The sequence below is a fragment of the Hyperolius riggenbachi genome, chromosome 1 (genome assembly GCF_040937935.1).
Source record: "Hyperolius riggenbachi isolate aHypRig1 chromosome 1, aHypRig1.pri, whole genome shotgun sequence".
Taxonomy (NCBI): Eukaryota; Metazoa; Chordata; class Amphibia; order Anura; family Hyperoliidae; genus Hyperolius; species Hyperolius riggenbachi.
This window is the reverse complement of record NC_090646.1, coordinates 412,795,627-412,816,461: the sequence shown is the minus strand read 5'-3', so window position 1 is coordinate 412,816,461 and position 20,835 is coordinate 412,795,627. Positions and strand designations below refer to the sequence as shown.

Below are 20,835 nucleotides of genomic sequence, written 5' to 3'. Positions count from 1 at the left end.
GCACTGAAGCGAACTATAAGGAAGCTTTTGCCGGTGAGGGCCACAAAATATTGTATCGGGGGCCGCAAATGGCCCACGGGCCGCGAGTTTGAGACCCCTGGTCTAGCTGCATAAAGGTCCTGCTGCCGGGCGCGCACACGCGTAGCCCGTGCCCTATGTGCGGCCGAAGGACCTGACCGTGAGAGCGAGGTGGGGACCGCCGCCGGCTGACATGCGGAGACGGCTGACATGCCGCTCTCCGCCACGCGGCTTCCCCGCCGCATGTTACATGTAGGCTGTAACAGGAATCTCTATTCCTCTCTGCATTAGCTTTGCTGTAGTGATAAATTCAATGATTGAATTTCTCACTACAGTGTGTGAAATCTGCCTGCAAGGAAGAACCTACTCTGCTAAAGGCACAGCATGGATTGTTTCTTTATGAACAGCAAGGGTAGTGCAGAGAGGAAGAGAGATTCCTGTTATGCTGGGAATACACGATGCGTTTTTGCCATTTGATCGTGTTTCGAATCGTTTTTCCGCTCGATTCTCTTATCTTATCAATTTCCATTCACTTCTATCTGCCTCAAAAACACAGTGCAAGATCTGATAAGGTGACAGATTTTTAAAAAATGTTTAAGGTATGTACACATGTCTGATATTTCTCGGTCGTTTGAACAACAGTTTGGCATGTGTACGAACGATCGTTAAACTGATAGCAGAAGTTTTGACTGATCCGCTTGGCGAATCCGTGGACTAACTGTCGTTTAAACGACAGTTAGGTCCATACATGTGTACAAACGACTTGTTGTTTGAAAGTCTATTATTTTGACACTAATAAACTAAACAAGTCGTTTGATCAGTCATTTGATCTAGTCCATTGTTCCAATCAAACGACATGTAAATTAGCTGTAATTAGCATTTCAAATGTTTTGTTGTCTGTGTGTACAAAGAGTTTGAACGACTTTTTGTTTGAATGACAAGTCGTTCAAACGTCCAGTTTGAATGACAATCGGGTATAAAATCAGGCGTGTGCATACACCTTTACTATCATTATCTGCAATGACCAAGTCACTCCTAAAGAGCTTTAGAAAAAAACGTAAACGTTTATAGTGTTCCTTTAAGTACAAGCTGGGGTATAAGCAATGAGATGGAGAATTAAGTGTATTGGGGGGGGGGGGGGGGGGGGCAGGGCATTTGAGAGTCACACAGAATACCTAATACCAGACCAGGTGTCACCAAAGTTCTGTACTGATGATAAGTAGCACCCAAATCACTGGGTGCCATTGTAATACATTGTGCTGTTTCTGTTCCCACCAGAGAGATTGCCATTTATTTCCTGGTAGAATAATACAACAGGAAACTGGAGCGCAAACCTGTCCAAAAATAAATCTTACATCTGATGTCTGTCACTGGAGCAAGAGCCCTTTAAGGCTAATTTCACACCAGGACGTTGCGTTAGAGGGGGCGTTAAGGTCGCATAACGTCGCCCTAACGGAACGCCTAGTGGTGCTAGATCTGGACGTCAGAGTGAGCCGCGTTGTGCAGCTCACTCTGGCGTCAGTGATGCCGTGATGCGCACTCTTGTGCGCATGCGGCATCACGTGGTCCCGCCGGCCAATCGCCGCACAGAGCGGCTGCTCCAGGAAGTAAACACTGCACGTCATAACGTGCAGTGCATATTAATTAGCCATGTGCCTGGCCGCTCTCCGCTCCTCCCCAACATTACTGAGCATGTGCAAGCAGTCTAACGCGGCTCAGCCGCGTCCAAAGTACTGCATGCAGTACGTTGTCTTGTGACGCAGCGTTACAATGTAACGCAAAGTCCGCACTGTGAACAGCCCCATTGATTTTTCATTACTGTGCGGTGGGCTGCGTTACAGGCTGCTCTAACGTGCGCCTGTAACGTCCCACTGTGAAACCAGCCTTAATAGTTGATGGTCCCTAATTCTTTTTCTTGTGACAAATGTGAAATTCTGGAAACCAAAGTAACTCTCTGGTTTAGTTCTAGTGGTTCCAAAGAAAGGAAGTAAATGAAAATCCTCCCAATGGGGACAAAAACAACACTTAAAGACGAACTGTAACCAAGGATTGAACTTTATCCCATTCAGTAGCTGATACCCCCGTTCTAATGAGAAATCTTTTCTTTTTCCCAAATAGATCATCAGTATGGCTGATAATGTGGTGAAACCCCTCCCACAGTGTAATGTCAGGACCTAGGTCCTGACATAACACTCTGGGAGCCTTGTTGCATTGTGGGAAATAACGACTGTTTCCAACTGCCAAGAACCAGTATCTCCCTCTGTGCATATATAGATCTACAAAAAGAAAACAAGCTTTTAGCCTATCACATTGTCAGGGGATGTGGTAATAGATAATGGCAGTTGGTATTGTCTGTTTTTTTTTCCTGTCTGCCAGTAGTAAAGATGATTACTTGTAGGCTGATTGTAAATGATCCAATATGAACAAATTACATGGATAATATCAATCATTCCTTGATCTCTCTATTTTTAACTACTCACTTTGCAATGTATTGATTTATTTTTCCCCCTTTTCGCTAGAGTTCCTCTTTAAATCCTGGAACGGATTCCAGTTCTTCCTCACTCTGTCCCAAAATAAAAAAAAAATATTTTGCCTTGACATGCTCATTGATTTTTTTCCTGCACCCTCAAAAACATTGGAGTTCGAAAAATGGTGCTAATTTATGGAAAAAATATAAAAATTTCTGAGAACAAAATATTTTATTTCTTTCATCAATAAAACTATAGTATACAGTCATTTTTCTAAATAAATTATATAATTTCTCATTTACAAGCAATAAACTAAATCACAATATTTCAAAGACAGTATGTACACAACATAAGGCTTAGTTATAAATAGCACGTCTTCTTCAATTTTCTAGTAAACATTTTGAAAATATCTGTAGGGAAGCTATTCTTCATAATGCATGTGTACACAGAAGCAAATCGGTGCATGAAGTTATCTTACAGCCCAACAAGACAGACTTTAGTGATTACTAATTCAAAAGAAAAAACAATTTCAATTACTTTGTAATTATGGTGCTTTGCATGGAGTCTGCTTTTAACAGGCCAATAGTTCACAAGTCGTGCCAATAACAGTGGAAAAACATGCAAAGGAAACACAAAGTGATCTCTGGAAAAGAAAAAATCACCCCAAAGTCCAAGGTGATCTGCAGCAACGGAAGCAGGATCTTCAATGTTTTGTAAGAGTTCTTCACAGTTCAAGAATAGAGTGCAACATATATCCATTTCCCATACCATCTGTCACATATAGCAAGCCAAGGCAAAAGGCGTAACCAGGTGCTCTGTCTGAAATCAAGTACAGTCTCTGAGAATCTCAACTTAAAACAGGACACAGTCAGTAATCCACCATTTATTTGTGCACAAAGGTTCTTGGTGTGGATCCTTCTTCTTATGATTACTCTTTACTGTAAATGAGAAAGCAGAGAGGATGATGGTTAGTTCTATGAGTGCTACATGCAGACTTTAGTTATACAGTGGATTAAACACTATGAACTGCAGGTGCTGTATGTAGTAAACATACACGGCAGTACTGCTGCTAGCATTGAGGGATGCCCAGTCTACCGGAATTCTTCCCGCATTATGGATCAACAATTGTCCCCTCAGTCACCTGTTTGATCACATAATGGTCTCAAATCAGATTAAACTATACTTTCTAATTCACATAAGAAACACATATTTTGCCTAACACGTCAATACAATCTGCGTGACATGGCTCATGTTGGGATAACACAAAGTTGTTTTCGCTATGTAATTTGCTATACCACTGAAGACCTGAGAAATCAATTTTAGAATTCACACTTCACAACATTCCTACCAACCTGATGAAAATCATGCACACTATGATAAAACAATCATTTCAGTACCTATAAACTAAAGTTAATAAAAAAGTAATATAAATATGCTTAAAAACAGAATGTAAATCCTAATGCTGGCCTGGTCCACGGCAATATTTGAGCAATCTTGCCAACAACTGTGTAGTAAGATGCTGAAATATAGCTTCATATTTTGTTCAGTAGTTTATCAAGCTACATGACCGTGGTAAGATATGTTAGCTTTTTCTTTCTTGGTACATGTTGGTTTACTGTTGGTGGATTTGTTGTGGTGCAAAGTACTAAGAATATTCATATTTGTTTATGTGATACTATCCCATTGATTCTTTCTTGGTGCCTAACCATAATCTCTCCACTAAAATAAACTCCTTACTGATGCCTAACCCTAATCTAATATGAATGCCTTCTTAATGCCTATCCCTAACTTCCTCCCAACATAAACCCATTCTTGGTTTCTCACCCCCCTCTGTTAGTGTGCTTTAGCATGACTCTATTCACGATTAACCACTTGAGGACCTAGGGCTTTCTACCCCTTAAGGACCGGCCACTTTTATTTCCATTCAGACCACTGCAGGTTTCACGGTTTATTGCTCGCTCATACAACCTACCACCTAAATGAATTTTGGCTCCTTTTCTTGTCACTAATACAGCTTTCTTTTGGTGCTATTTGATTGCTCCTGCGATTTTTACTTTTTATTATATTCATCAAAAAAGACATGAATTTTAGCAAAAAAATGATTTTTTTAACTTTCTGTGCTGACATTTTTCAAATAAAGTAAAATTTCTGTATACATGCAGCGCGAAAAATGTGGACAAACATGTTTTGGATAAAAAAAAAACCATTCAGTGTATATTTATTAGTTTTGGTAAAAGTTATAGCGTTTACAAACTATGGTGCAAAAAGTGAATTTTCCCATTTTCAAGCATCTATGACTTTTCTGACCCCCTGTCATGTTTCATGAGGGGCTAGAATTCCAGGATAGTATAAATACCCCCCAAATGACCCCATTTTGGAAAGAAGACATCCCAAACTATTCACTGAGAGGCATAGTGAGTTCATAGAAGATATTATTTTTTGTCACAAGTAAGCGGAAAATGTCACTTTGTGAAAAAAAAAAAAAAAAAGTTTCCATTTCTTCTAACTTGCGACAAAAAAAATGAAATCTGCCACGGACTCACCATGCCCCTCTCTGAATAGCTTGAAGGGTCTACTTTCCAAAAAAGGGTCATTTGTGGGGTGTGTTTACTGTCCTGACATTTTGGGGGGTGCTAAATTGTAAGCACCCCTGTAAAGCCTAAAGGTGCTCATTGGACTTTGGACCCCTTAGCGCAGTTAGGCTGCAAAAAAGTGCCACACATGTGGTATTGCCGTACTCAGGAGAAGTAGTATAATGTGTTTTGGGGTGTATTTTTACACATACCCATGCTGGGTGGGAGAAATATCTCTGTAAATGACAATTTGTTAATTTTTTTTACACACAATTGTCCATTTACAGAGATCTTTCTCCCACTCAGCATGGGTATGTGTAAAAATACACCCCAAAACACATTATACTACTTCTCCTGAGTACGGCGATACCACATGTGTGGCACTTTTTTGCACCCTAACTGCGCTAAAGGGCCCAAAGTCCAATGAGTACCTTTAGGATTTCACAGGTCATTTTGAGAAATTTCGTTTCAAGACTACTCCTCACGGTTTAGGGCCCCTAAAATGCCAGGGCAGTATAGGAACCCCACAAATGACCCCATTTTAGAAAGAAGACACCCCAAGGTATTCCGTTAGGAGTATGGTGAGTTCATAGAAGATTTTATTTTTTGTCACAAGTTAGCGGAAAATGACACTTTGTGAAAAAAAACTATTAAAATCAATTTCCGCTAACTTGTGACAAAAAATAAAATCTTCTATGAACTCGCTATACTCCTAACGGAATACCTTGGGGTGTCTTCTTTCTAAAATGGGGTCATTTGTGGGGTTCCTATACTGCCCTGGCATTTTAGGGGCCCTAAACTGTGAGGAGTAGTCTTGAAACGAAATTTCTCAAAATGACCTGTGAAATCCTAAAGGTACTCATTGGACTTTGGGCCCTTTAGCGCAGTTAGGGTGCAAAAAAGTGCCACACATGTGGTATCGCCGTACTCGGGAGAAGTAGTACAATGTGTTTTGGGGTGTATTTTTACACATACCCATGCTGGGTGGGAGAAATAACTCTGTAAATGGACAATTGTGTGTAAAAAAATCAAAAGATTGTCATTTACAGAGGTATTTCTCCCACCCAGCATGGGTATGTGTAAAAATACACCCCAAAACACATTGTACTACTTCTCCCGAGTACGGCAATACCACATGTGTGGCACTTTTTTGCACCCTAACTGTGCTAAAAGGCCCAAAGTCCAATGAGTACCTTTAGGATTTCACAGGTCATTTTTGTTTCAAGACTACTCCTCACGGTTTAGGGCCCCTAAAATGCCAGGGCAGTATAGGAACCCCACTAATGACCCCATTTTAGAAAGAAGACACCCCAAGGTATTCCGTTAGGAGTATGGTGAGTTCATAGAAGTTTTTATTTTTTTGTCACAAGTTAGCGGAAATTGATTTTAATTGTTTTTTTCACAAAGTGTCATTTTCCGCTAACTTGTGACAAAAAATAAAATCTTCTATGAACTCACCATACTCCTAACGGAATACCTTTGGGTGTCTTCTTTCTAGAATGGGGTCATTTGTGGGGTTCCTATACTGCCCTGGCATTTTAGGGGCTCTAAACCGTGAGGAGTAGTCTTGAAACCAAATGTCGCAAAATGACCTGTGAAATCCTAAAGGTACTCATTGGACTTTGGGCCCCTTAGCGTACTTAGGGTGTAAAAAAGTGCCACACATGTGGTACCGCCTTACTCAGGAGAAGTAGTATAATGTGTTTTGGGGTGTATTTTTACACATACCCATGCTAAGTGGGAGAAATATCTCTGTAAATGACAATTTTTAGATTTTTTTTACACACAATTGTCCATTTACATAGAAATTTCTCCCACCCAGCATGGGTATGTGTAAAAACACACCCCAAAACACATTATACTACTTTTCCTAAGTACGGCGGTACCACATGTGTGACACTTTTTTGCAGCCTAGGTGCGCTAAGGGGCCCAACGTCCTATTCACAGGTCATTTTGAGGCATTTGTTTTCTAGACTACTCCTCGCGGTTTAGGGCCCCTAAAATGCCAGGGCAGTATAGGAACCCCACAAGTGACCCCATTTTAGAAAGAAGACACCCCAAGGTATTCCGTTAGGTGTATGGCGGGTTTATAGAAGATTTTATTTTTTGTCACAAGTTAGTGAAAAATGACACTTTGTGAAAAAAAACCAATAAAAATCAATTTCCGCTAACTTTTGACAAAAAATAAAATCTTCTATGAACTCGTCATACACCTAACAGAATACCTTGGGGTGTCTTTTTCTCTAAAATGGGGTCACTTGTGGGGTTCCTATACCGCCCTGGCATTTTACGGGCCCAAAACCGTGAGTAGTCTGGAAACCAAATGTCTCAAAATGACTGTTCAGGGGTATAAGCATGTGCAAATTTTGATGACAGGTGGTCTATGAGGGGGCGAATTTTGTGGAACCGGTCATAAGCAGGGTGGCCTTTTAGATGACAGGTTGTATTGGGCCTGATCTGATGGATAGGAGTGCTAGGGGGGTGACAGGAGGTGATTGATGGGTGTCTCAGGGGGTGGTTAGAGGGGAAAATAGATGCAAGCAATGCACTGGGGAGGTGATCGGAAGGGGGTCTGAGGGGGATCTGAGGGTTTGGCCGAGTGATCAGATGCCCACACGGGGCAAATTAGGGCCTGATCTGATGGGTAGGTGTGCTAGGGGGTGACAGGAGGTGATTGATGGGTGTCTCAAGGTGTGATTAGAGGGGGGAATAGATGCAAGCAATGCACTGGCGAGGTGATCAGGGCTGGGGTCTGAGGGCATTCTGAGGGTGTGGTCGGGTGATTGAGTGCCCTAGGGGCAGATAGGGGTCTAATCTGATAGGTAGCAGTGACAGGGGGTGATTGATGGGTAATTAGTGGGTGTTTAGGGTAGAGAACAGATGTAAACACTGCACTTGGGAGGTGATCGGACGTCGGATCTGCGGGCGATCTATTGGTGTGGGTGGGTGATCAGATTGCCCGCAAGGGGCAGGTTAGGGGTTGATTGATAGGTGGCAGTGACAGGGGGTGATTGATGGGTGGCAGTGACAGGGGGTGATTGATGGGTGATTGACAGGTGATTGACAGGTGATCAGTGGGTTATAACAGGGAAGGACAGATGTAAATAATGCCCTGGCGAATTGATAAGGGGGGGTCTGAGGGCAATCTGAGCGTGTAGGCGGGTGATTGGGTGCCCGCAAGGGGCAGATTAGGGTCTGATCTGATGGGTAACAGTGACAGGTGGTGATAGGGAGTGATTGATGGGTGATTGATGGGTAATTAGTGGGTGTTTAGAGGAGAGAATAGATGTAAATGCTGCGCTTGGGTGGTGATCTGATGTCGGATCTGCAGGCGATCTATTGGTGTGGGTGGGTGATCAGATTGCCCGCAAGGGGCAGGTTAGGGGCTGATTGTTGGGTGGCAGTGACAGGGGGTGATTGATGGGTGATAGGTGATTGGCAGGTGATTGACAGGTGATCAGTGGGTTATTACAGGGAAGGACAGATGTAATTAATGCACTGGCGAATTGATAAGGGGGGTCGGGTCTGAGGGCAATCTGAGCGTGTGGGCGGGTGATTGGGTGCCCGCAAGGGGCAGATTAGGGTCTGATCTGATAGGTAAAAGTGACAGGTGGTGATAGGGGGTGATTGATGGGTAATTAGTGGGTGTTTAGAGGAGAGATAAGATGTAAATAATGGATTTGGGAGGTGATCTGACGTCGGATCTGCGGGCGATCTATTGGTGTGGGGGGGTGATCAGATTGCCCGCAAGTTGCAGGTTAGGGTCTGATTGATGGGTGGCAGTGACAGGGGGTGATTGATGGGTGATTGACAGGTGATCAGGGGGGATAGATGCATACAGTACATGGGGGGGGAGGGGGTCTGGGGGGGGGGTCTGGAGAGAATCTGAGGGGTGGTGGGGTGATCAGGAGGGAGCAGGGGGAAGAGGGGGAGATAAAACAAAAAATAGCGTTGACAGATAGTGACAGGGAGTGATTGATGGGTGATTGGGTGCAAACAGGGGTCTGGGGGGTGGGCAGGGGGGGTCTGATGGGTGCTGTGGGCGATCTGGGGCAGGGGGGGGGGGGGGAATCAGTGTGCTTGGTGCAGACTAGGGTGGCTGCAGCCTGCCCTGGTGGTCCCTCGGACACTGGGACCACCAGGGCAGGAGGCAGCCTGTATAATACACTTTGTAAACATTACAAAGTGTATTATACACTTTGTATGCGGCGATCGTCGGGTTAACATCCCGCCGGCGCTTCCGTATGGCCGGCGGGATGTTGCGGCGGGTGAGCGGCGCCAGGCGGAGGATCGCGTCACGGATGACGCGATCGCTCCGCCCATGCCCATACAAGGACCGCCGCATTTTGTCAATACGGCGGTCCTTGCGGCGTTCCACTTCCCGGCCACCATTTGTCTATACGGCGGTCGGGAAGTAGTTAACACTAAACTCCCCCCAATGTTAGCCCTTTCCTCATATGTAACCCTTAGGCCTCTTGCACACTGCACGCGATTCCGATTCAGATTCCGCTTTTTAATCAGTTTTTACATCCGATTCAGATTTTGATTTGCAGTTTGCTCCCTGCACACTGCAAATCGGAATCTGAATCGGATGTAAAAACTGATTAAAAAGCGGAATCTGAATCGGAATCGCGTGCAGTGTGCAAGAGGCCTTACATGTAAGTCTAACCTTCCCATACATTCACCAGTGTAATCTATGCCTAACCCTCACAGCCTATACTCACCTTCAGGCATCTCTATTCCAAGAGCTGAATCCCTATAGTGAAAAATCTCATACCATTTACTATCGCACCAGTGACTATAGCATACAATAGGATACAAATCATGTATCACCTAGCAAACATAATGTGACATAGTACCTCTGTGCAAGCCGAGCAGCACTAAATTGACTTGCTTCAACCCATCCCTGTCCGTGGTTTTGTAGTCAGCTGTTCCAGTTCTTATAATCTGCATTTTACATCAATGTAAAGATGGGGGAGGGTTTGAACCACCACTCCTCAACGAGTGATGAAAAGCAATGGGACAAGGCTACAATAACAAACTAACAGACAGGCACTTCTGCAGCAGCAACAAAGAGAGCACTAAAGCTAGAAGAAAATTAAGCATATAATAATGTACACATTGTACCCCTCCCCTCATATCCATTCCTGCCCCCAATTCTGTAGCTAGGCATGCAATATAAACAAAGCAGGTAAAGTGCAATACAAGTGGTGGGTGGCTGTGCAGGCACAGAAGTATGTACATCTGTGAGTTTTTAAATGTGCAGGTATCAGAGAGCAGCCATGATTTCCAAGTATGCTAGTCACCAACAAGCTGGGTTCCCCAGTAAATAACAGGTGAGGGATATGTCTGCCATTTGCAGTGCTATGATCTACAGCTCTTCTACATGTACTGTGGATGGAGGATATGACCAATACCTTCTTCTTTTCTGAGAGTGAAAAGAGGAATTGCTTGGCTACATGGCACCATTATTTTCCATTAAGATTCGTTAGAGCCTACGAGAAAAATAACTGTTCCCACTTGGTATTCCAGATGCTGGTAGGTTGCACTCCTTGGATTTAATGAAAACACAAAGTTTGCAATATATGACCCCGAGGGATTATAACTAGTCTAAAAGACACTGCTGGAGGTGTCCTGTATATCTAACATCAAATATATATATATATATATATATATATATATATATATAATATATACTGTGTATATATATATATATATATATATATATATATATATATTATTAGGAGTAAATAAGATGTGTTTCACAAGTGCTGGCCCGCTTCCTCAGGTCAATACAAAAGTGCCTTAGTAGTAGTAACCACGAACGTGATGTCCATAGTTACTGGTACCAAGGCACTTTTGTATTGACCTGAGGAAGCTGGCCAGTACCCATGAAATGCGGTGTCTTATGTGCATGTGCAAATCATATACTTAACTTTGTAGTCTGTACTTAAAGGAGGTAAGATCCATCTACTCTTAATATATATATATATATATATATATATATATATATATATATATATATATCTATCTATCTATATATATATATATATATATATATATATATATATATATATATATATCTATCTATATATATATATATATATATATATATATATATATATATATATATATATATATATATACATACTTGATGTTAGATATACAGAGCGGCTCCAACAGTATCACAGAAACACTATTTTTTTGCCCTGTGGTGTGCCCCTAATATGCCTAAAATAAAGCATTAGATAAGGACAAGAATTAGAAATGGGACTGGATTGATTATGATCACCTTACATTGCACTTAATGATGATTTTGCATGCTCCAGTTAACAAACAAACCATCACAAAATCACCAAAGGAAATGATTAGTTCTGTTCTCTAAAGCTTTGTTGCTTTCAAGATTCAAGCAGGCAGTATTTAATTCACTCTGATTTAAATACGCCCAACAATAAAATTCCATGCTGGGAGTGGGAGTATAATCAGAGACTTGCAGGGAAAAAGTCAACAAGTGAGAATGTGGAAAAAACTAGCATCAGACATACAAGGAGAAGCACATTTCTGATTCCTTTAAAGAGACTCTGAAGCCTCTTAAAAATCCTTTTTTAAAAAAACAATCCTGTTTATCAGATTAGCCCTACCTAAACCGCCGCATTCCCGTGGCTGTAAACTATCTAAAACCCCCCTAACTCCCCGGGGGACGATCCGTGCAGCGCTTCCGTGTGAGGCAGGGCTACAAGCCGCAGCCCTGCCTCACACGCGTCTGTCAGCGGCGGATCTCCGCCTCTCCCCTGCCCCTCAGTCTTCCTTTGATGAGAGGGGCGGGGGAGAGGCGGAGATCCGCCGCTGACAGACGCGTGTGAGGCAGGGCTGCAGCTCATAGCCCTGCCTCACACGGAAGTGCACAGGGGCAGCAAAATCCACGACCAAGAACGCCGTGGATCTTGCGGGGGAGAGGGAGGGCGGGTTAGGGGGTGTTTTAGATAGTTTACAGCCGCAGGAATACGGCGGTTTAGGTAGGGCTAATGTATTAAACAAGATTGTTTAATAAAAAAAGGATTTTTAAGAGGCTTCAGAGTCTCTTTAAGTATAGAAATAAAACATTTTCCAATAGAAAGGGCTCATGCCTACATGAATGAATCCTGAAGGCATATAGCAGCATAATTGTTTATAGCAGTCAGTTTATTTTTTTTTCATTTGGTGATTATGATTCTATAAGCTCTGTCTATATTTTTTTTTTTTTGCAAAGCGATTTTGAAGGAATGTATGATTTGTAGCAGGAAATCTCTGAATCTTAGTGTGAACAGGCTCAAAGACAACTTGTTTATTGGAGCTTGAACTATCCTGGTCTTATTTAATAAAATATGTACAAAGTGTTCTGATTTACAGAGTAACAAGGGGAAAGAAGGGGTGCAGGAACTACGCACATCTCATTAGATACTCATTTTGTCATTTATACAAATCTCCTCCAGGTATGGTTATCCTGAACATATGGAACTGGGTGGACTTGTCATCAATGTTAAGAAAGGAGAATTCTCCCTCAGTTCAGGATACATAAATGAGGGGGATGATGTGATGATTAGAGGCATCATCCATACTAGGGAATGAGGGCACCAAATAAGAAGGGTTCTAGCATTGAAATCAACCTTTGTAGTTATGGGGGCGTTTGGGCCACATTACAATAGCAGAGGGCATATCCCTCTGGACAACAGTTTCAGTATCAAAAAAGCTTCCTATTGTAACATATGCTGAAAAGGCAGCTGCGGTAAACAGCGCTACCACAGCAGCTGCCTCCAGTGCTCTGACCAGCAGCGTTTCCGGGCCTCAGGCATCTAGCACGAGGACGGAACTGTCAGTTGCACATAGGGTTGCCCTGTCGCGCCCTGTCGCGCGCGTAGACAGGACCTTTATGCGGGAAGGAGGCACGACAGCTGACCGGCTGACGTCAGAAGGGATGCTCGTCACTCCCCATTGGTTGATCGCTGGGGGCGTGCCTGGAGGGTCTCCCTCTGTTTCATAAGCCTTGCCATGTCACTCGCAACTTGTCTGCTGTTGCGAATACTTCGTGTTAGCGCTCAGACCCTTAGATAGTTCCGGTGTGCTTTGATCCGGGAGGAAACCGGGGATTTCACACAAGATAGGAATTGTTTCATAACCTTAAGCATTACCTTACTGTTTATTATTTGTATATGACTCTGGCTCGTTCTGACTACTCTCTTGCTAAGTGATTCTGTACCTTTGCACATCTGATCTTGTTGCCTACCCTGCCTGTTTATATCTTCCTGACTCTGCCTTCCTGATTTTGTACTGCATCTGTCTGTCTGTTGCCGAACCTGATCTGTCTGACTACTCTACTCTCACCAGAAGGCCCTTGTCTCTGGTGAGAGGCTCTACACTGATAGTACCCACCAGCTCCTCCGGTGAGGTACAGCTCTTATCAGTATTACTGTTGCACCAAACACCATCTGTATTTGTTGTCACGTCAGCTTCTGATATACCAGCATTATAGGTGATTCTGCAGATCACCTTATAATCAGGTATATATCTGCATTATAGGTGATACTGCAGATCACCTAATAATCAGAATTCTGACGATTGCTGACACAAATCGTTACAGAACAGCAGACCAAAATGTCTACGGACGCACTGGGTAAACAGGTTGAGGCCTTGATCATAGCGGTGAATGATTTAACCACAGTGGTCAATACCCAACAGACTCAGATCACCCAGCTGTCTGGGTTGGTCTGCACCCTCCAGACTGCAACTGTTCCAGTGCCGTCCCCTTCAGTTGTAGAACCCAGAATGCCTATGCCGGCAAAATTTTCAGGGCATACCTCTGATTTTCAGAATTTCAGAAACCGCTGTCTGTCTTACTTTGAGATGAGACCTATTTCATCAGGGACTGAGAGTCAGAGGATCACCCTCATTAAAACTTTGTTATCAGGGGATTCACAGACATGGGCTTACAGTCTTCCTACTGGTTATGAAGCATTGACATCAGTTCAGAACTTTTTCAAATCAATGGCTATCATATACGATGACCCAGATATTGCTATCACTGCTGAGAGGAAACTTACAAATTTCAGGCAAAGGCAGAACACCGCTGAGACCTATGCGGCAGAATTTAGACGATGGGCCGTGTCAGCTAGGTGGGGACAATTTGCCTTGTTAGACTGTTTCTTATCCGGGTTATCTGATCCCATTGCAGATGTAATGTTAAGTCATCCTGAACCTAAGACTGTAGACGATGCGATCTCACTTGCAGTAAGGATAGATTGCCGTATCCGTGGTAGACACTCTGTGAGGTCAGTTCCTGTCACCTCTCCCATCCCTTCTCCTCCTCAGGATGAACCGATGCATATCGGACATTCTAAATTGTCAGAGGTCGAGAAAAATCGGAGACGGTCAGAGGGACTCTGTCTATATTGTGCAGAAAAAGGCCATATAGTACAGAACTGCCCTAAAAAGGCGGTAAAACCTGCCGCCTAGGAGTAGCTAGAGTTACTACCCTAGGCGAGCCAGTGTTACCTCTACTTGATAATCGGTTACTACTCCCTTGTTCTATATCCTGGGAGAATCGAGTCCAGTCTACCCAGGCATTTGTAGACTCGGGTTCAGCCGCCAATTTTATTGATTACGATTTTGTTAAGAAATTGGAAATTCCTCTGATTCCCCTAGACAGACAGATTGTCCTCACTGCAGTGGACGATTCTCCCCTTCAAGGGAGTCGTCCTTTGTCTCAGACCCCGAATCTGTTGTGTCATGTGGGGGTATTACATAGAGAACAAATACAATTTTTTATACTTAAAATGGCCACTTCTACTGTGATTCTTGGGATGCCATGGATGCAAAAGCATTCTCCTCAGATAGATTGGAGTACCGGCCAGTTGCTTAGTTGGTCCTCCTTCTGCCATCAGCATTGTATGGAGAAAATTGCTATTTGCACCACCAAAATTCAAGTAGAAGGATTACCTGCACAATATGCAGAATTTGCTGTTGTCTTTTGTCCTAAGTCAGTTGACAAACTTCCTCCACACAGGAGTTTTGACTGCCCCATTGAGTTACGGTCTGGTTGTATGCCCCCTAGAGGGCACTTGTATAACCTGTCTGCTCCTGAAAAACTCGCTATGCAGAATTTTTAAAGAAAACCTTGCTAAAGGGTTTATCCGTCCCTCTAGGTCTCCGGCTGAAGCAGGGTTCTTTTTTGTTCAGAAAAAAGACGGTGGGCTTCACCCCTGCATAGATTATCGAGTACTGAATAAAATTACCATCAAAAATCGTTATCCTCTCCCGTTAATTGACGACTTGTTCTCTCAGGTTACGGATGCAGGTGTCTTCTCTAAACTTGATTTAAGAGGGGCATATAATCTGGTACGCATAAGAGAGGGTGACGAATGGAAGACGGCATTTAACACACCTGACGGGCACTACGAGTACCTGGTTATGCCCTTCAGGTTGTGTAACGCTCCAGCCGTTTTCCAAAAATTAGTCAATGAGATTTTCCGAGAGGTCTTGGGACGATTTGTATTGGTATATCTGGACGATATACTGATTTTTTCGCCCTACCTAGCTAAACACAGGGAGCATGTGAAGTTTGTTCTGGAAAAACTAAGACAGAATTCTTTATATGCAAAGATTGAGAAATGTCTTTTTGAAGTGTCGGAGGTTCCTTTCTTGGGGTATGTAAACAAACACTTGGGAGCACCCTTCAAGCTCTAGATATAAAGTGTGTGCCAAGATCCTAGCCCCTATACCACAAGGGGCAAAAATGCAAGACTTCCTGGAAGGATCGGCACCACACAAAAAAAGTTGTATTTATAAGCTCTTCGGATCTTTATTGCATTAAAAAGTCGACAAGGCAGCGACTTTTTAATGCAATAAAGATCTGAAGAGCTTATAAATACAACTTTTTTTGTGTGGTGCCGATCCTTCCAGGAAGCCTTTCTTGGGGTATATCATTTCGACCTCAGGACTCTCCATGGACCCCAAGAAAGTTACTGCCGTGTTGGAGTGGCCACGGCCCATGGGGCTGAAGGCACTCCAAAGATTTCTTGGCTTCGACAATTATTACAGAAAATTCATCAAGGGATTTTCTTCTGTAGTGTCACCTCTTACTAACCTCACTAAGAAAGGAGCTGACACTTATAATTGGTCACTAGAAGCACACTCTGCTTTTACTTCTCTGAAAAGTTTGTTTTGCTCCGCCCCTATTTTACGACATGTTGATGTCACCTGTCCTTTCATAGTCAAGGTGGATGCATCAGAGATTGGGGTCGGGGCTGTACTGTCCCAACACTCAGGGTTCCAGGGCAGATTGCATCCATGTGCTTTCTTCTCACGGAAGTTCTCTCCCAAAGAGAGAAATTACGATGTCGGTAACCGAGAGCTGTTAGCCATTAAACTCGCGTTTGAGGAATGGCATCATTGGCTCAAGGGGGCAGAACATACTATTACAGTCTATACTGACCACAAAAACTTGGAATATATTGAAGGGGCTAAGAGGCTTAGTCCTCGACAGGCCCGGTGGTCTTTATTCTTTTCGAGATTTAGGTTTATCATCACGTATAAGCCAGGGAGCAAAAATGTCAAAGCAGATGCCCTGTCTAGATGTTTTGAGCCCGAGACAGTGCCACCACCCACTCCCGAGGACATTTTGCCCGAAAAGACCTGGGAAGATTGGTCACACACTGTAGGGTCATATCAACAGGATGTTCCTGAGGGAAAACCTGATGGAGTTCTATTTGTGCCACTTCAATTCCGGTTGCAGATTCTACACTTGTTTCATGCACATAAAAATGTAGGGCATGGCTAGAACACAGGATTTACTTTCTAGGTGTGTGTGGTGGCCATCACTGGTCCTTGATTGCAGGGAGTTCAGTCTGTGCCATTTCATCGCATGCATGCCGAGGAACTTAGGAAAGAGTTTCATGAGTTGCATCCTGAAAAACCATGTAAGACGTGTCCGGAGTCCACGCCTCAAGGGGGGGGGGGGGGTACTGTTACATATGCTGAAAAGGCAGCTGCGGTGAACAGCGCTACCACCGCAGCTGCCTCCAGCGCTCTGACCAGCAGTGTTTCCGGGCCTCAGGCGTCTAGCATGCCGAGGACGGAACTGTCAGTTGCACATAGGGTTGCCCTGTCGCGCGCGCGCGCGTAGACAGAACCTTTATGCGGGAAGGAGGCACGTCAGCTGACCGGCTGGTCGGCTGACGTCAGAGGGGACGCTCGTCACTCCCCATTGGTTGATCGCTGGGGGCGTGCCTGGAGGGTCTCCCTCTGCTTCTTAAGCCTTTCCATGTCACTCGCAACTTGTCTGCTGTTGCGACTACTTCGTGTTAGCGCTCAGACCCTTAGATAGTTCCGGTGTGCTTTGATCCGGGAGGAAACCGGGGATTTCACACAAGATAGGAATTGTTTCATAATGTTAAGCATTACCTTACTGTTTATTATTTGTATATGACTCTGGCTCGTTCTGACTACTCTCTTGCTAAGTGATTCTGTACCTTTGCACATCTGATCTTGTTGCCTACAGTGCCTGTTTATATCTTCCTGACTCTGCCTTCCGATTTTGTACTGCATCTGTCTGTCTGTTGCCGAACCCGATCTGTCTGACTACTCTACTCTCACCAGAGGGCCCTTGTCTCTGGTGAGAGGCACTGTACTGATAGTACCCACTGTTATAATTTAAGTAGGCCTCAGTTATTTGGACTGAGTTAGTCAAAAAGGCTTGATGAGCAGACCTGCCCTTGAAGGGGATTTTCTCTGAAGAGAGAAAATCTGCAGTTCTGTCAGCAGAACTAGAACATACCAAGAAGCTGTTCTGATCAAGGCCGCAGGTCTCCCTGACCTGGGCCTGGAACAATAAACATCAGTCATGTTTTGTAAATATTCACATTCCTGCATGTATGTCAAATGTCTCATCGATTATTAATCGAGTAGGCGGGTATGATGACACCATGAGTGGGTCCACCAATAGACTGATATAGGGGGTGGCGAAGATGATGTCATATTTAACTCTTTCCTAGCCGGTATTAAAGCTGGAGCGAGCAATGGAGAACTCACTTCTGCTTCTTCCTTCTGCACTAGCTCGCAAGGCCGACTGAGACCTAAGCATGTTCGTCCTTTCTGTAATCTGATATAATGTATGTTGTACATATGTAGTTTAGTGTAACGTAGTTAGGAAGAAGGTACCTGATTGACTTCAAGAGGGAGTCTAATCATGAGCTTATAACGCAACATGAAGATTGGCATGGCTAGGATATGATGAATGTATCTATCTGTATTCCTGTGACTTGAATAAATGACGGAAACATTGAAAGAAGCCTGAGCAAGTCTATATCCTGTTTGCTGTGTGGAGAGTCAAGTGATCTCACAGTCTGTGAGACGATGGTGTCGAAGCAAGGTGATAAGAACAGTTTATAACAGTGGTGCCTGAAATCCTTCCCTGCCTAACTATACAGGCAGACGGGGCCGGGGCCGACGGAAAATGGTTTCAAGATATTCCACAGCAAAACAAGCGGAATAGACGGACACGGACTGTAAAGCTTATCACGCTGAGACTGACGAGCTGGTGTGAGTAGTGTGTGGGAGCCAAGCACACAGCTGCAATTCGAGAGAACCAGCGGCGACACTCGTGGATGTTAAACTTTGACTGACAGTGCACATCAGTCCTTGCCTAAACCGGGTCACAGGTGTCTGGAAGCTCCGAGGCCGGCTGGCAGCTGCCGCTGGAGATGATCCGCTGAGCCAGTGTGGGTACACAGAGCTGACGCTCAGTAGTTCCAGAGATCCACTCAGTGTCGTGGAAAGTTGCCAAAAGCTGGTCGAATTCGCAGGCTTACAAAGTCTTCTGCTCAGGCAAGTATGTTTTACGTTGTTGTGTTGCATTATCTGTGTTGTATTTGGGTATTATAACAAGGAGAGGTTAATGTGTTAATGTGTACGTTCTGTGTTAATTGCAGCATGGTGGCTGCGGGCTTCTCATCTCTCCCAGGCATGGTGGGAGGGGGGAGTCTGGTTTATGTGCTTGGTTTTTTTTTTTTTCTTCAGTTTCAAGCTTCCTGTGTTGTATATTTACGGAGTGGTTATCTCTGCATTTGTCTCAAGCATGTTTGTGCTGGAAAGCAGTTTTTTTCCTCTCTTCTCTTCTCTCCATGTCTCTACAGAGGCTGGGAAGAATGTCCAGATAGAGCAGGGGGGGGGGGTCCCCCGCGGCAGAGGGAAACCAGCAGGGTTAGTGGTGGACAGGGGAGAGAGGTAGCAGAGTAGACAGGAGAGAAGTAAGTTTTTCTTCGGTGAGCTGGCGTTTTTTCCCGAGCCCGATCAGGGTGTTTTTTTTTTCCCTCTCTGTCCATAATGGAAAGCGTAGAGAGATAAGTAGGCTTATCTCGTCCCAGTCAGAGCTGCTTCAAAGGCTTTAAATGTCGGTATCTGTTATGTTGTTTAGCCAGCTCGTCTGTTGTTCGTCTCAGCAATAGCGCTGTAATAGTTCTGAGTTATGGCTGAGATAAGCTGCAGATGAGTTGTGGAGAGAGGGGATAGAGGGAGAGAGATTCCTACGTCTCTGGGGATCCGTATGTCTGATTGCAGTTCGGATTACAGCTGAGACGTGAAGGAATGCTGAGGCTGATTTTTGTGCACTGTGGATGGAGGCTGTGTGTGACTAGGCATAAAAAAAAAACAACATGTATGTTATATTTGATTTTGTTCTCTCCTAGGTCTATAGGAACGAGAGGCTGCTATGGGAGCAGCCATCTCAGCTGGCAATCCAGGACTCAAAATGGCGGCAGTGGAGAGAGCCCGCCCCCGTGAGTCATGGCCCCCACACGTCATGGCAGGGGGGAGGAGGGGCTGGGGGATCCACGTCACGTCAGGCTGTGCTCGCGGCTCCGGGCAGAGCAGCTGAAAGGGAGGGGGGGAGAGATACAGAGACATGCTACTGTGTGTCTCGGGTTTCAACGTATTTCCCCAGAGTTTTTCCCAGAGTCCATGGACAGGAATGCCAGAATAGGAAGTGTTTCCCAGCTCGGTGCAGGGACACACGGAGCAGTACAGATCAGAAATGGGTCTGTACTGTGTTGCTTATGGGATTATTCCTGTAAGTGAGGCACCTTAATGGGTGGTGCAGCATGAGTTCCCAATAGAAGGAAAGGGGGACAGCGCATCAAAGGGGGTGCCGGAGTTGGAAAAAAGGGAGTTGACCAATTCGGGTTTCCGTCGCCGCTTCTGCAGAGCGGTAAAGTTTTTTTTCCGGTTTTGTCGTGAATAAGGCCAGAGCTGGACTGAGAGGTCTATGCTGGGCTGGAGCTGTTTTGTGTGCGTTTTTTTTCGTCCACTGATTGGTCAAATATGTTTTTTCCAGCTCCTATCAATTGTAGCACAAAGAACAAGGACTGACAACAGTTCATGGGGCAATTATACAGATGATAGAATTGCCGTTTACAGAGTGACAGTGTATCAGTACGCTGTTTGCCATGTGACTACCTTCCATGTGGGCATTCAGGGATCTGCATACAGGCATGTGACGCTGGTATGCTTAGCCCTGCACCCTGTGTAGTTTAAGTGCAAAGTGCTCCTTCCTACAGGGAGGCAGCCAGTTTTTTTGGTAGTTTAGGTGGTGGCACGGCAAACATTGGTCAGAGGGTACAACACACAGAACTTCTAGCAGAGCTGGTATCGCGATGAAGTTCTAGATAAGTAAATGCGATAATGAGTAAGAGCATTGCAGGCTCACCTGCAAAGCAGCATCAGGTGTGGCATCCGTAATCTGTGCATGC

At 44.3% G+C, this 20,835-nt stretch overlaps 1 protein-coding gene across 4 annotated transcripts in view; it reads right to left on the bottom strand.

The window, feature by feature from the left end:
* Positions 1-2,996: 2,996 nt before the first annotated feature.
* The window catches only part of PIP5K1B (phosphatidylinositol-4-phosphate 5-kinase type 1 beta), a 233,510-nt gene continuing 215,671 nt past the window's right edge, over positions 2,997-20,835 (bottom strand). For all 4 annotated transcript variants that reach the window (XM_068236042.1, XM_068236025.1, XM_068236034.1 and 1 more), the window contains exon 15: positions 2,997-3,424. In XM_068236042.1, the coding sequence (XP_068092143.1) occupies positions 3,422-3,424 (3 nt within the window). In that variant the 3' untranslated portion in view covers positions 2,997-3,421. The remainder of the gene's footprint in view (positions 3,425-20,835) is intronic.